Raw genomic sequence first — 17,206 nt, 5'->3', positions numbered from 1 at the left:
GTATTCTCTTAGCTACTTTCTGCTGAAAAGGGACACTGTAGGTTTCAGGGTGAAGATCTTCTGTCACTACTCTAAAGGGCCCCTTTCGCAGTAGGAAACACATAGACTATTATGGAGATTGATTTTGGAATTTAGGTGCAGTTATCAATTGTGCTTTGATAAACTTTTAAAATAAGGAAACCCATGTTCTTTTTGAGAAATATTCACATTATTTCGGTGATGATTTTTTATTCTCTATTTTCTGTTTTCTTTCTGGAATTCTTTTAGAATGTTGTTACTGTGTGCCATTGAGTTGTAACTGGTTTGTAGGTGAGGAAGCCTAAAACAGATTTCTTTTTATATTATTTTCTAATTCCTTGCATAATATTTTTTTATGCTTTTTTTGTAGGTATTTACTCAATTTACCAGGGGTGTGTTTTATTTTGATCTTTAACTTTTTTTATAATATTTTAAAATTTTTTTGGAAGAAAGTTTATAGATCATGTTGATTTATATACTTATTTTTGGCTCATCAGCCCTTATTGTAAACTGCCTATTCTCTTCACTCAGCTTATTCCCTTCTTCCTCCTTTCCTGGCACTAGTAACCCTTCAAAGTTGGGTCTGTCAGTGTGTAAGCATTTCCTTAAATTTTTATATTAGTGGTCTTGTATCATACATAATTGACCTTTTATAACTGATGAAAGGTCACCTGTAAGTCAGAGAAAGACAGGAAAATCATCAACAAGATGAACTCATAACAGTGACTGTAACAATGGCCTGAAGTGTATACAACATGGTGAGGGTGGCACAGGATAGGTCAGAGTTCTTCTCTGTAGTTGATAGTTTTTTTCTGAGTCACAGTTGATGATGGATAATGTAATACTCCATTGAGAGTGGGAATGTACCACAGTTTTTTAGACATTAGTCCATTGATGAACATTTGGGTTGTTTCCAACTCTTTGCTGTTGCAAATAATGTAGCAATAAACAAGAGTATGAATGTTAGCTTGAGTTTAAGCTTGTACATGTCTAAGATACATACTTAGGAGTGAAATTATTGGAGGAATGATATTTAGATAGTTCTAGTGTCTGCACATCCTCACCAGCATTTGTTGTTTGCTCTCTTATTGAACAATGTTAATATCTTTCGAACACTTTGACAAGCACTGTGGCAATTGGACAATTAAAACAGACATTCGGATGGCGGGGAAGAAGAACAAACTGGGGAGGAGGGTAGAGAAAATGGTGCAGTAATGAAGGAATGAAAACCCAAAATCCCTGTAAATGTTCATTAAAACTAATAAAATTTAATAAAAAAAAAACACCAAAACAAAACAAAACAAAAGCTGTATTGGGAAAGTCTGCAGCTAGGAAATTCTCTGGAGTACCGAAGAGCAGTGATGTTGTATAGAAGCTAAAGTTTACCTGATCCAAACCATAGTCTTTTTAATTTACTTGCTTTGTTTCTGAGAGTTTGACAGTGAATAAAGATGAACATGAAGAATTGATGCCTCTGTGTTGTGATAATTAAAGAAGAGTACTAAATATTCCATGCACTCCCAAAAGAATAAATATGTCTAGGAAAAGATGCAGCCGAAATACTTCTTAGAGGATTGGATGGTAAAACTTCGTCTCATATACTTTGGGCATGTTAGTAGAAACTAGTCTTTGGAAAAGGACATCCTGTTGGAAAAAGTGGTCAGCAAAGAAGGGAAGACCCTCAGTGAAATGGTTTGGTAGTGACTGTAATAATGGGCTCAAGTGTGGCAGAGCTGATGAGAGTGGCGCAAGATGGGGCAGGGTACAGATCTGTCATTTCATAAGGTTTCTATGAGTCATAGTCAATTTGATAGCACTTAACAACAACAATGACAACAACAGGTATGAGTAGATCTGATAATAATGGCATTTATCTTTGAGTCACCTGGCTTGTCTCTTTCCTTATGGAATCCCTGCTGTCAGAATCTCGGTCTTTTTCTTTGGACTAGTCAGATTTGACAGAGAAGCTGCAGATTTCTTGCCTGCTGAGGGCAAACATGGATGCTAGTGTTGGGAGTAGAGAACTGGGAATCTTAAAAACTTTATTATGTAGTTGGACTTTGAATTAGTTACCGTTTTTAGTGCAGTATCACTTTGCTCCATGCTTTGAGTTCCCCTAATTCAGAGATACTCTGCTTTCCACTAATAAATAAGTTTCTATCTAGCCTCTTGTCTTTGGTCACTTGGCTCTTTCCTTGTTGACTTTTAGTCTTAGTTCTGGAAGTATCTACTAATAATAAGATTTCTGTGGATACTTCTCAGCTTTCCTAGTTACTTGTCTGGTATTTTTTCTCAGTTTTAAAACTATCCATGTGCTGCTAATTTAATAGCAGGCAGTTTAAATGTAGCAGCTGCTACACAGAAGAAAAATGGGCCATCTCCTCCCATATTTTTTACAGCCTCTGAAAACCTGCTGGTGGGTCAGCTCTGAGTTGGTTCCAGCTCCATGGGATATAACAACAAACTGTTTATCAGATTTCTCACTTTTTCCTCCCCTCCTATCTGGGCTGTTTATTTATTGTGGTTTTCATACCTTTAAAAAAGGAACAGAGGTAACTTGTGTTTAATTTGGCATTTGTAAGTGGAATTTGCCTTTATTAGGCACTTCATTCATTCATTCATTCATTCATTCAGCAAATATTGGAGTGCTTATGCTATGGCTGGTTTCAGCAGGACAGCTATGAACAAAACAAATCCTTGTTCTTTTTAACTTCATTTAGTGGAAACAGCTAACACAACTAAGTAAAATATGCATTGTGCCAAAGGGTGTTTGATGCTTCAGGGTAAAGAGAATGAGATTTCGTTTCTGATTGCCTCTCAATATGTTTGACATTTAATATTTTTTTTTTTACTTTGAAATAGTTAATACTATTTGGGTTTTTTTTCTGTTTTAATATTTGCCTCTTTCTGCATGATTCGTCAGAGTTATGTTGTATTTGGGATGGCTTTCTGTTACATATTTTGGAAACTTTTTCCCCCTTTATTTTTAACTTATTTGTGATCTATTTTCTTTTGTAAATGTTTTAACTTTTTTATTTAGCCAGACTACTACTATTATCTTTTGATTGAGCTTTATTACTCTGTTTTAAAATTGAAAAGGTAACAAAACCACATATAAATCTCTTTTTTGTACCTTTTAACTAGTTTCGATTGCTAGTAAGAGAATATGCAACCAATAGTAACTTTAAGAAATAAATCCATTAGCCATTTTCCTCAAATACCTAAAAGTTTGGAAGTTGGAAACTATTTGCAATGGCTTTCTTGCCTTTTCTCCTGTGAAAATAAGATATTTTTAGGCATCATAGCTGTATTCACAGCAGGTTAAGGAGGGAGGAATAAGAATCTCTTTAGAAAACCAGAAGCATTTCTAGAATTCACACAGCTGACTGCTGCTTTTGTTTCTTTGTTAACCCTGACTGCTTTGGTGGCCTAGTAGTAGTGATAAGGTATTGCTCTTGCAACCTGAAGTATTTGAATTCACCATCTACTCTGTGCAGAAAGACTTAACAGTCTTCTGTGCATTTAATGGCCTCTGAAAACCCACTGGAGGGTCAGCTATGGTCAGTTTTGATTCCATGGTAAACAGCAACAGCTGCAAGGGAGGCTAGACAGGGTTTCTTGCCTTTGTGATAAAGATGGCAAAAGAGAATAGAAGAAATAGCTTGTTTTTTCACCAGCAATATCTGCTACATCTGCAAACGTAATTTATATAGACGCTGAGATGATATTATGGATTGTATTTAAAACCTACTTGTACTCAATAAATGTTTTGTGTTGTAATTATTTTAGGACTCCAGTTCAGTTGTCGAATGGACCCAGGCACCAAAAGAAAAAGCTCGAGGATTGGAACATTTGAACAGTTACGAAGCAGAGTGGGACATGGTTAATGCCGTTTCATTTAAAAAGAAACGACATACCAGTGGAGGTAGGGATGAAATATTTTGAAATTTTAAATGATTTGCTATATTATACTAATTAATAAAAATGCAAAGAAAATTTTTTAATATTCTTCAGTGAGAGGAAGAAATATTTTTTGTTAATACACAGTGACTGAGTGTGGCAGTGGGGTCGACTGTGTTAGACATTGTGAGGATGGCACAGGGTTCACATCTATTGTTCATAGGGTTGCTACGAGTTGTTCTTGACGGTGATGGTACCAAACAACAACAATCACCACCATGTTTTTAGTTATTTTTTTATATTGTTTTTTCTTTTCTGTAATTGTTTACTATAACTCAGGAAAAAAAAGGCTTTAAAAATACTGTTCTGTTTTGTAATACTGACTTGATGGCACCTAATAAGATAGTAGAATATAGAAGCATATCAAACAGTGAACCATATTAAACAGCGTTTTATTGCCTTTGTTGTATATGTTTCTTTCATCAACAATATAATTTGTTTTTAAAAATCATGTTATTTCATCATAAAGCTCCAGGGGGAGATGGAGTATACAAATAAATCAGATGGTTCTAGTTTCAGTTTTTATTTCACTGCTCATTATCGTTTCCCTTTTATATATTTACTGACTATGTCTGTCCCCGCATTTATTTATTTAAATCCATATTTATTATGTGGTGATAGTTTACATGTAATTAACAAAAAAGTCTAGCTTGATGTTACTGTGTCTTCTAGTTCATGTAAAAGATGTAGTTTCCTGTGCCATTCAGATCCACTTTGATGGTATACCTACAAAAAATAACAAAAAAAATATGTAGTTTGTATGTCATGTTTGCCCCTATGTGCATTATCATTATCTATCTGGGTAGCTTTTCTAACATGGACACCTTATTTATGATTTGTTTTAAAAATAATGAATACTTGTATAGAGTTAAAAATCTTTTTTATTATTAATTTTTAAAATGGATTCCTTTGTGTTGTAAAGCTGAAAGGATATCTTGTCTCAATGTTTCTGGTTTAGTTTTAGTATTTATTTATGTTTTACCAAATTGAAAGGTCTAGTCATAATTTACTGGCACTTGTGTTGCTGCCATTTATACACAGCATTGTTTTTTAATGAAATAAAAAAAGATTTTTTATGTGACCTGTGCTATCAGTTAATATATGGTACTGAATGTACCATGGACTGCCAGGAAAACAAACAGATTCATCTTGGAGAGGATTAAACCAAGCTACTCCTTGGAGGCAGGGATTCTGGGGCTTCGTCTGACATACTTTGGACATGTTGCCAGGAGGGATGGGTCCTTGGAGAGGGACATCATGCTTGGGAGGGTGGGGGGACGGCGCAGGAGGGGAAGACCCTCTATGAGATGGATTGATTCGGTGACTGGGGTAATCGGGATGGGTGTGTCAGAGGCGGTGCGGTTGGCGCAGGATAGAGCAGGGTTTAGGGCTGTTGTGCATAGGGTTGCTATGAGTTGCAAATGACTCGACGGCACATAACAACAACAACAGCAACAAGTTATACTTTTGCGCTTCGCATTTCTGTGAAAAAGAGACAATTAAGAAATAAAAATTCACAAACTTCAGTTAATCAGCTCATTCATAGGTAATTATCTTCCTCCTCACCCCCTTTTTGCATAATCTTTCTATTGAGGGGAAAAATTCTTAATAGAACATTGCCAAATGCCAAAAAAAATCAAATCATGGTAATTTAGTGTGTGAGATGACTTTTTTTTTTTAACTTCTGTGGGCTAAATCAGGAGAGCTGTATTAGCGTGGTCTGTAAAGAATCACACTGCTAATCCAAAGCTGTGCTACTTTGTCATTTCAAATCCAGCAGCCCCTCCAAGGGAGAAAGATGGACAGTCTCCTTTCACATGGTTTACAGTCTTGGAAACCTTCTTGAGGGTCAGCTATGAATTGGAACTGACTTAACAGCAGTGAGAGAAGGAGAAGAGTAGATTAAGGACCTCTGGCGGGAGGCATGGTGTGTTACCTGTTGTAGTCCAAACCAAAAAGTGGTTGAAATCTGCCAATTGCTGTGTGGGAGAAAGATGGGCATTTTCCTCTCATAAAGATTTATGGCCTTGGAAGCCCAACCAAGCATTATTGTGAGCCAGAATCAACGTGATGTAGGTGATATCAAGGTTTAGATTAAAACTTCTGAATTTGTCTATGTGAATTGTTTTTCTTTTGTTGTTGTTGTTGTTGTTATGTGCCATCGAGTCATTTCCGACTCATAGCGACCCTATGCACAACAGCTCTAAACCCTGCTCTATCCTGCGCCAACCGCACCGCCTCTGACACACCCATCCCGATTACCCCAGTCACCGAATCAATCCATCTCATAGAGGGTCTTCCCCTCCTGTGCCGTCCCTCCACCCTCCCAAGCATGATGTCCCTCTCCAAGGACCCGTCCCTCCTGGCAACATGTCCAAAGTATGTCAGACGAAGCCCCAGAATCCTTGACTCCAAGGAGCAGCTTGGTTTAATCCTCTCCAAGATGGATCTGTTTGTTTTCCTGGCAGTCCAGGGTACATTCAGTACCCTTCTCCAGCACCACAGCTCAAAAGCATCCACTCTCCTTCTGTCCTCCCTAGTCATTGTCCAACTCTCTGATGCATAACAAGCGATTGCAAATACCATGACCTGTATCAGGCGCACCTTAGTCTCCAGAGAGACACTGTTGCTCCTGAGTACCTTTGAGAGGTCCCTAACGGCAGACTTTCCCATCGCGATACGCTTTTTGATTTCCTGACTGCTGGTACCAAGAGTGTTAACTGTGGAGCCGAGCAAAGTGAAGCTGTGAACACTCGCAATCTCTTCATCATCCATCTTGACGCTGCCAATTGGTCCAGTGGCGAGAATCTTTGTCTTCTTGACGTTGAGCCTTAGTCCATACTGAAGGCTGCAGTCCTTGACCCTTCGCAGCAAGTACATGAGGTCCTCCTCAGTTTCAGCAAGCAAGGTTGTGTCATCTGCATAACGGAGATTGTTGATAGATCTTCCACCAATCCTGATGCCACAATTCTCCTCATAGAGTCCAGCCTCTCGGATAATCTGCTCTGCATACATGTTGAAAAGGTATGGAGACAGGATGCATCCCTGGCGTACACCCTTCCCTATTTTGAACCATGCAGTGTTACCCTGCTCTGTTCTGACTACTGCCTCTTGGTCCAAGTATAGGTTTCGTATTAGCACAATTAAATGTTCTGGGATTCCCATTCTTCTCAGAGTCAGCCACAGTTTGTTTTGATCCACACAGTCAAATGCCTTTGCATAATCAATGAAACACAGATAGACATTCTTCTGGTATTCCCTGCTTTCAGCCAAGATCCATCTAACATCAGCAACGATATCCCTAGTACCACGACCCCTTCTAAACCCAGCCTGGACTTCCGGCAGTTCTCTGCTGATGTGCTGTTCTAATCGTTTTTGGATGATCTTCAGCAGAATCTTGCTTGCATGTGAAATTAATGACACTGTTCTGTAGTTTCCACACTCAGTTGGGTCACCTTTCTTTGGAATGGGAACAAATATAGATCTCTTCCAGTCAGTTGGCCAAGTGGTTGTTCTCCAGATTTCTTGGCACAACTTGGTGAGCACGTCCAGGGCAACATCTGTTATCTGAAATACTTCAATTGGTATATTGCCTAATATTGTTAAGGAAGATGTGGTGATCTAGAGGATAAGGATTTGTGCTGTCAGCTGAAAGGCAGGTGGTTCAAATTCACCAGCTACTTCATGGAGAAAGCTGGGGATTCCCCTTTCGTGTGATTTTTTTTTTTTTTAAAGCCTCTGAAAATCTGCTAGAGGGTCAGCCGTAAGTTGGTTCCGATTTGGAAGCAATGAGAGAGTGAATATTGTTAAATTTTTTTAAATGAAAGATGACAGGTTATAGTAACAAGCACAATAAATGAATTTTTAGATTTTATATAAGCAGCTTTACTTACATGTGAGAAGCATAATCAGACAGTGAAGATCTGTGTAAAATCAGTTGTTCTTAACTTTGGCAGCAAATTGAAATCACCTGGTGAGACTTTAAAAAGTGATGTGAGCTTGAGTTTATTTTGGCCAGTGAAACCAGACCCTGGACATCTGTATTTTTCTAAAGCTCTCCAGGTAATTTGAGTGTGCACTAAAAGAATCTCTGTTTAGCTTTGTAATTTAACGAAAACCTAGGTGTAAATACTTCTTGTTTTCTGTTCAGCGTGAGTTATGAATGGGGAGTCTTTCCTTTCTAATTATTAAAAATAAAAGAGACATTTTCTGAATTAGTATTTTTTCTCACAATTACCTTTACAGGTGCCTTGGTGGCACTTGGCTAGTAACGGAAAGGTCAGCAGTTCGAATCCACCAGCTGTTCTATGTTTGATCAATATGACTCTGTTAAGATTACAAAACCGAAACTCATTATCTTTTAGTGGATTCAGACTCATACCAACCCTCGACCCTCTCTCTGGTTTCTGAGGCTATAAATCTTTATGAGAGGAGATCACTCATCTTTTTCCCTTGGAGCATCTGGATTCAAACTTTACAATTAGGAGCCAGCTATGTTATACATTACCCCATCAGGCTCTCTCTGTTAGGACTATTGTTATTAGGTGCCATCAAGTTGGTTCTGACCCAAAGCAATTCTTTGTACAATAAGATGAAATCCTGCTTGGTCTTGTGCTGTCCTCACAATCTGGCTTGTCCTCACAATTGTTGCAGTCCCTGTATCTGTCATTCTGTCTTGAGCTCTATCTTGACAGTCTTTCAGCCTTGGAATTTCTATGGACATTCTACTGAGTTGAACTTAATAGCAAGTTTGTGGGTCTTCCCCTTTTGTATTTTTAATAACTTCCATATTTTTTTACTGAAGTGTTTTTGTTAGTGATGAGGCATAAAGGAAACTTTGGATGAATCCTCAAACAGTTGTCAGTTGGAGATTTATTTAACTTTATAAGACCACTTAACTTTGTATATAACAGGTGTTTCTCCTGATAAATCCTATGTTTTTAGGTACCAGATAAAATATTTTGAAAATATCTCAAACGTTTGCATGTGGATGTCTGAACAGACCACCATCTTGCCATCATGATGTAGAACACAGCCAAATAAAATGCCATGTTCTTGATTTTAATTCTATACAAGGCATACAGTTTTGCATACTGTTCTGTTGTTCTCCTTCTGTCCAATTTTCCTGTCAGTGTGTTACAGATGCTTTTTGTATCTATTTGATGGCATAGAAAGTTCTTTAATACTTGTTTCTCTATAAGATAGAAGGTCTATTTGAGTTAACTCGGAATCTGTTTGATTTCCTGTTTAACTATTTATACTCTGGTTAGCTATTGGTAGCGGGTGAATGGCAAATTATTTTTTTATTGATTTACTACCATGGTATTTCTTTATTTAGGATGTCTTTTAGTCTTTATGCTAGGCATTCTTCTAGGTACAGGGATATGTGAACAAATTAAAATTCTTGTTTCATGAAGCTCACATTCTTTTGTAGAATTTTTTAAATATTTCTCATTGTTTATCAGTTTTAAGTTGAAATGTGTGAGACATTTTCTTTGTATTTAAACTACAGTTTTCTTATAGTGAGGGGAAATTTATTTAAAGTCTTCAATCTTGATTTTTCACAAATTCCTGATAACTCATATATTTGTATGTGCTATTTAATATTTCCCATTTGATATTATTTTGCTTATTTTGGCTTTAGTACCTTGAGCTATTAGAGATTTAAGTTAAAATGATCTAGATTCAGTTTTACTTTGCTGTTTATTATTTCTAGGCATTTCAAGCTAAGCCACACTTATATGATTTGTTGGGAAGTTGTAACTTAAATTGTTCTCATTTTGCTATCACCCTGTTAGTAGTGTTAAAAGTTCTGTAATAAGTAATATTAATACCAGTGAAATACAATTTAGAATAGATAAATGGTCGTTTAACACTTAGAACTAGTATACCAGCCTTAGATCTGAGTTCACCATTTGGAATAGTATAGAAGTTAGGCAGGTCAGTATATATTTTCATTTTTCTGAACTTTCTTTCAAATGATAGTGTTGAACTGCTTATGAAATAGTGACAGTGCTTGTATATTCTTTATATGTGGAGAATTGTGTATGCTGTAAATCTTAGTGTACCATTTTAGATCTTGTTGGAAATGATGGAATTTTTGTGTTTCTGATAAAAAGGAATGTTACATAAATGAATGTCATTGTCAGTTTGTCTTTTGATCAAGCCCTGTCTAGTTGATATTTGTAGAAATGAAAACCTGTGGACAGGATTAGTGGATATCTTGAATAATGAGAGAGTATGGCACATCATATGAATAACATTGGAGAAAAGATTTTTTAAAATTTTGAAGACTTCATATGTTTATTATTTTGAGTTAAATATTAAAATAACTAATATTTTAGATTAGAAATTAATTTTACTGTCATTAGTGAGTGCTAAAACATTTTTCCTTTACATAAGTAGTCTTTAAGTTGCTTGTTATAATATTCATGAACTTGAATTTTAAACTTAAATGAATAGTATGCAATCACAGAAGGTGCCTTATTTTACATAGCTATTCTTTGATTTGAACAGAGGCTTTTATTTAGTAGAAGGTTGATTTAGAATAAAGTTTGGGTGTATCTCTTCTGTTTTGAAGCAAAACTTAGTTGTCTTTTCATGCTCAACTCTTTGTTATATTTGTGGACATAAGATACTCATGTTATTTTTTAAATCTGTGTGCTTTTCTTCATTCTTTTGTAGTCTAATAAAAATAATTGTAAAAGGAGGAAGAGAAACAGCTTTATAAATTAATTATTTCAAGAGAGGGCATCATGTCTTTGTTATTTCTGGTAAATGAGATGGGCTAACATTTATTGAGGATTTACTATATTCTGCTGTAATACTAGGGACTCTGATGGTCCATTTAAAATACTTGCCTGCTGACTGCAAGGTTGGCAATTGAATGCACTGTCTACTCCATGGGAGAAAGATGTGACAGTTCTTTCATATATAGCTATAGCTTTGAGGATCTTATGAGGCATTCTACTCTGTCTTACAGGGCTGGTTGGTTATGAGTTGGGATTGACTTGAAGGCAATAAATATGGGATTTTTTGGGTGCGGCCCTGGTTCATTGGCAAATATTATTTGATTCTTAGAATCACATTGGGAAGTAAGTATAATTACTTCGGTTTACAGATGAAGAAACTGAAGCTCAGAGGAATTAAAAATTTTTGTCCCAAATTATTCAGTAAGATGGTAGTATTGCAGTTAAAATCAATCCAGCTTGCCTCCCAAGACTGGTGACTTTTCGAGAAACTTGATATTCTAAGTAGGTATAGTGTTTTTTGAATTTGAGGCTAACACCCCCCCCTTTATAAATAATTATTCTTTTCAGAAAGTATAAATTGTCATTTATAGTACAGGTAGAGGCCATAGTAGTATGACTGTTACTGTGATTTCCTTGGTTCAACAAGTTGGGTTTTTTTAGACAGTCATAAAGAGTGCTGTCATTACCTTTTTAAAAAGGTGAACAAAATATTTTGCCCCACTTTCTTGTTTTTAAGATGCTCCAAGTCATAGAAATGGGAAAAGCCAGTGGTCATTCCTGTTCAGTTTGACAGACCTGAAATCAATCAAGCAAAACAAAGAGGGTATGGGCTGGTCGTATTTGATATTCTGTCTAAAGGATGACGTCGTTCTCCCTGCTCTGCACTTTCATCAAGGAGATAGCAAACTGCTGATTGACTCTCTTGAAAAATATGTGGTATTGTGTGAGTAAGTATCAAATCATTTTCTACTTATTGAAGCTAGATTGTTATATTAATCCTAGGGCTGAATGAAACTGCCATTTTAGTATATTGTACCTGAGACTGACTACAGTATAAAAACAAAAGAGCTGTCCATTTTTACATACAGTTAAATGGTTGAAGATGTATTATTGATTTATGGATTATACATTGACCTGATTTACTTTTTTAAATTTTTTTTTTTTGTTAAAAAGAGAGTTTCATTTATAGTGTTTCAAAGTTAAGCCAAGTCTATAAGATTATTTATAAGAAGACTTCTCACTGTATGTGCATATGCACATATACAGTGCGCACACTCTCTTAGTTTGACTTTTGATAAATATTTTTTAATATCTGTTGCATATTAAGCACTGTGCCAGTTACTTGATGTTTAGTGGTGAATAACACTGAAATGTTCATAGATTTCTGAAAATTTATGATCTTCTAAAGGGTGCTGAAGAGTAAATGGCAGTTATGTGCCGCTGAGTTGAGAAAATACGATGGAGGGAGTAGACAGTACTTTGGAATTGCCATAGAACGGAACTAAGTGCACAGTAAGGATAAGCTAGAAATTAGGGAAGACTTGGTAGAGAAAATGACATCTAAGTTGAGACCTTGCATATGAGTGAGCATTAAGAGAGAAAGGCAGGAGACATTTAGAGAAAGCATTTTTTGGGGAGCAGGAAGAGTGAAACATGATTTAATCAAGAACAAAATAATTTATTATCATAGAAGGTACTCAGATTTAAAATGAGGCTAAATTTGAGTGAAGATCAGAGCATTAGAGATCTTGTAAGCCCATATTAGCAAGCGTTCCTAGTCATCGAGATGACGATACAGTGGCATTAAAAAGGGAATAGACACAAGCAGATAAATTCGCCAGGATATTTAGATAAAGCCATATTTTGTGATTAATTGGCTGTGTGAAAGTAAGAAAGAGGGAGAAGTTTTTGCCTTTGGGAACAGTGAGGATCTTCATTAACTACAGTCAGAAGGTCTTCATTTACTAGTACCAGAAATTGGAAGATTTTACTCATCTTAAGTTCTGTGTTTTCTAACATGATGTTCTCACCCCTGCTGCATTACCACCTCTGGTTGTCACGTGTGCTCATTAGTACCAGTAACTTGTAAGAAAGCTAGTCCTTGCGAGCTCTGGTGGCCTAGTGGCAAGAAACTACACTGCAATCCCAGAGGTGTGTGGTTCAAATCCACCAGATGCTTTGCTGGAGAAGGAGGAACAATCTCCTCCTGTACCAGTCAGATCTGATTTGACGGTACACACACAAATGATAAACATAAAAAAAAAAAGAAAGCTAGTTCTGGCTGATAATATATTGATCTTGGACCTTGAAACCAGAAGCTTAAATAGGCTACCACACAAAAGGGATTTTAGGAGGGACATGACTGGGGCAGAAGTTTATAGCTGGTGAGTAACAGGCATTAAAGACCCAGAAGTGTTGTCCTATAAGCAAGTTAGACCATGTCTTGGTAGAACTAATAGACATGCAAAAAAGCGCTTTGATGATTAAAGCATAGTTTCTATGATGAACTCTCAGTGCAATATTAAATAAAATCAAAACTTCTCACAGTGGTCAAATTCTTAGCTGTTACATGTCTTGATTCTTTAACTTTTAAACTTTGTATTATATCATTCTTACCCTTTCTAGCTACATAGTTTTGTTTTAGTTCTTGAAATGCCTTAATTTTTTGACAAATGGTAGGAAGACAGTGCTAATGAAAAAGGAACTGGCCCGTCGTAGAGTTTGTAACATTGTGGGAGATACAAATATAATTAACACATAAATAAATGTAAAAGTTCATCTGTGATAAATTTCATGATTACGATATGTAAAACACTTAAGAGCTTATAATATGTTAATATGCCAGTGTGTGAGTATTAAATTGAAACTCTGGGCAAGTTTGAAAGATCTGAGCATAAGTGATTAATTACAGCCTTTAGCGACTCAGTTAAAGAGAAAATCAGCAGAGGAGGATAGCCTCCCTACATTTTATTCTTTTTAGTCTTTATTATTGAACAGGGACATGGTGGTTTCTTCTTGGAACAGCAAATGGCTGTCAAAAATGAGTTTTATAAGATTACTCCCTTAATACAAATCATTTTTCCATTGTATGTTCTCCTGTGACCCTCGGAGAGAAAGGAAGGAATTGCTTTTTTACTTCCATAAGGGTCTGAAATATAGAACAAAACAGTACATCAACTATTTTAGCTCCAACGCCCTTTTGTACTTGGGCTGAAATGGGTACTCTTCATTCTCTTTCCCATTACAAATCATGTTACATTACATTATACCATATAGCTCATCAGAGATTAATGAATCCAAATAGAAAGGTGCTCCAAAAAAGTTACCAATATTAAAAGCGTCCCAGATTTGTATATGCCATCACATTGACAAATTCTTAAGGATAAATTAAAGGACTGTGTTCTTGTTAATTAGGCTTCAAGTAAATGGAATTTCCAGTTTTAAGTTAAAGTTAAGAAAATGTTCTCAGAAAACGTCAGTTGTTTTTCCTTCTACAAGCCAACATAACAACACCACCAACACCTGTATTGGTTGTTTTAATTTAAGGTTCTTGTTTAGAGTCATCAAGACCTCATGGAGGGCCATTATATTTAAAAGTCGTTTATTATACTGCACTCTTCTGTCAGTTTGCTGTACTGAGGTAACCTAGAGTTTCTGTGATGCTGAACCTTGTGCCACTGGGGTGTCAAATACCGCAACTGTTACCCACGGTGGACAGTGTTCGGTAGAGCTTCCAGTTTAAGATAGGATTGGAAGCAGGAGTGGCATCCATGTCCTAGACAACAGACCTCTGGAAACTATGAACTTTGAGCAACAACGATTGTTAATAGAAAGGCTTCAAGGTCTTTTGTTCATAGGGTCTCTAGGAGTTGTTCTCCTCTTGATGGCAGTCAACAACAACGACAACAGCTAGCCAGTAGTTTTGGGATTTCATTTACTGTCACCTAGAACAGCTAGTCTGAGCAAAATGATGTTTTCTGATTCATATATATTTTTAAAATCAATGATTAGTGTGGAGACCAGAGGAAGAATACAAGAAAAATCTTGGTTTCATCTTCAGTAGGATGTCAACGTCATCCTCATCATTTTCTGAGTTTAAAACCATTTTAAGAAATGCAGGAATTAGACTGGCCATGATCTTTATTTTTTCTGATTAAGCTAAATTGAAAATTTTGACTTGCATCTCTGGCCATGTTGTCTTTCTAATACTCTACCTACTGAATTAGGTTTTCCTTCCCTGCGGAGCAGGTTTCCCTTTTTCAAGACCCGAGCCGCCTCCTCACCCTGCTCATAGGTATGCAGGTTTGCTGGAGTTTGGCTGCCTTACAAGAGAGAGGAAGATACGGGCCAGCCATGCAGAGTTTATCTTTTTAGTCTTCCATCTCAGAAAGTAAAAAAGGGAGGCAGCGCCTAAAGCTCAGTATTACTCAGTTGGTAGTTGTGTATTTGGGGTTTGGACACAATTATTATGTTCATTACTTATTAGTGTTCTTTGGCTTAACATCATTTGAAGTGTGATAATTAACTTGGGTAAAAGAATGAGTCACAAGTATTTCATCTTACCCTTATTAAACCAGATTGGTTGCTAGGATAGAAATGAGGTTAATTGGTTCCATTAAAATGATTTTATACATTTAGTGGCCTTTTATATTAATAGTAAGTTTCCAGGTGGTAAAAAAAAATTCCTCTAAAAAGTTAAGCAGTAGTATCATTTTGTTACTGTTGTTCAGTGCTGTTCAGTTGATCACAACTCATAATGACGTTAAGGATAGCCAGTCTGAACCCTGCCCTTTCCTACGTCATCCTTACCATGCCTGCTATACTTGAGCTCAGTTGCTAGTCACCTCTAGTGCCAGTTATTTGCAGGAGGAGGTTCTAGCCCTTTTTTTCAAACCCTCTGCTATAGATGTAATTTTTTTATTTTCACAGTCACACACCTTCCCATTTTTTACTCAACCTTCCTAAGTGGTATCCTTTGCAATAATGTTTTCTTTATTTTTTTAGGCTTACATATTGGTTATTTTAAATAGTAGTATAGAATAGTTGTTACTCTATCACCACCATTGTTCAACAGTTAAAAACTTAAATTTGTTCTGGTCACTCTGAAGTCTGTAAAATATTTTAGAATTTTGAAGAGATAGGTTTCTATATTTGTGTATACCAGATCTTAGTTTTCTTTAAGCTCTCAGCAAGTACTGATAGAGTTACTAGTCTTAGCATCCATCACTAAAATATATCTTAATTCTTTAATGAGTTTGAAAGTAAAATTTAATAATATTGATGCAGGATATCAGCTTCTAAGAATTTATGATACTTCTGGATTAAATCAGTATGGTAACTTGCTTAATGGAAACATGTAACAGTATTCTGGATTGTTAACTCTTGTGAGTGCTGGAATTTCCTCGGTGGTGTCCCCCTCTGCCTTAGAGCAGCACAGCATGGCTTTCGTCATCTCTGTCTTCCTCCTAGGTCTCTACATCCATACCTGCAGTCACAAAGTGTACAGTACTAAAAAGGTGAAAATTGGTCCTTTAAGAAAAAATATTTGCAGTGGCTGGTTGGTTAGATAGTGATTTTTTCTCATCTCCACTTTAGTGCCTGTTGTTTTATATTTTGAATCATAATAATTATCTGAGTCCAGGTAGCTGAAAGTTGTGTATTTGTTTCTTTCTACCTGCCTATCCATTAGTTTTACTTTAATGACCATTATTTCACTTGAATTTTAAAGAAATAATTTGCTTTGTTTTTAGAAACAAGGTAGTAGACACAGCAGTAAAAGCGCTGTGCTTGGAAAGGAGTTATTCCTATATTAGCTGCTTTCCTTTATTGAGTCTATATTTAAAGTTGATTTACCATTTAAAAACTTGTTTATGAGAATGTACAGATCTTTATATTGAGTATCACCCTCTTTTAAAAATATTTTGAACTATTTCTTCAATGAAAATTGAATGTTTTACGGAGCTCTGGTGGCCTAGTGGCAAGAAGCTGTGCTGCAATCCTGAATCCACCAGATGCTCTGCTGGAGAAGGAGGGGCAATCTCCTCCTGTACCAGTCAGATCTGATTGAATGGTATACAACAAGAAAAAAATAAGTTAGGGGGGGGGAAGTTTCCTGTAATGTTCTTAGAGAAAACGAGAAGTAAAGGGACATTTGTTGTTGTTTTATTAGATCATAAAGGTCTGTATATGTAGACCCTGTATTTCTTATCACAATCCCATTTATAAAATATTTAAAAAAAATCTAATTAAAAAAAAAAAGAAAATTGAATGTTTTGAAGGGTATTAATTTTTCCTACTTGTATTATTCAGTCTTAGCTCCTTTTAGAAAAACCAAGCACCTTTTTAGCTACTATTGTTTTCTGAAGATCAAGTGCTATTTTTGACTATAAAAATATATCATATTAGGGGGCTCTGATGGCCTAGTGGCAAGAAGCTGCACTGCAATCCCAGAGGTACATGGTTCAAATCCACTAGAT

At 36.2% G+C, this 17,206-nt stretch overlaps 1 protein-coding gene across 2 annotated transcripts in view; it reads left to right on the top strand.

Moving 5' to 3' along the window:
- Positions 1 to 17,206, top strand: part of TBC1D15 (TBC1 domain family, member 15) — a 137,493-nt gene that overhangs the window by 47,391 nt on the left and 72,896 nt on the right. For both annotated transcript variants that reach the window (XM_006882569.1, XM_006882570.1), the window contains exons 4-5: positions 3,808 to 3,943; positions 11,467 to 11,677. In XM_006882569.1, the coding sequence (XP_006882631.1) occupies positions 3,808 to 3,943; positions 11,467 to 11,677 (347 nt within the window). The remainder of the gene's footprint in view (positions 1 to 3,807; positions 3,944 to 11,466; positions 11,678 to 17,206) is intronic.

The sequence above is a fragment of the Elephantulus edwardii genome, unplaced genomic scaffold (assembly GCF_000299155.1).
Source record: "Elephantulus edwardii isolate Elephantulus edwardi_28Jun2011 unplaced genomic scaffold, EleEdw1.0 scaffold00021, whole genome shotgun sequence".
Taxonomy (NCBI): domain Eukaryota; kingdom Metazoa; phylum Chordata; class Mammalia; order Macroscelidea; family Macroscelididae; genus Elephantulus; species Elephantulus edwardii.
The sequence above is the reverse complement of the archived record's forward strand: the minus strand, read 5'-3'. Positions and strand labels throughout refer to the sequence as shown.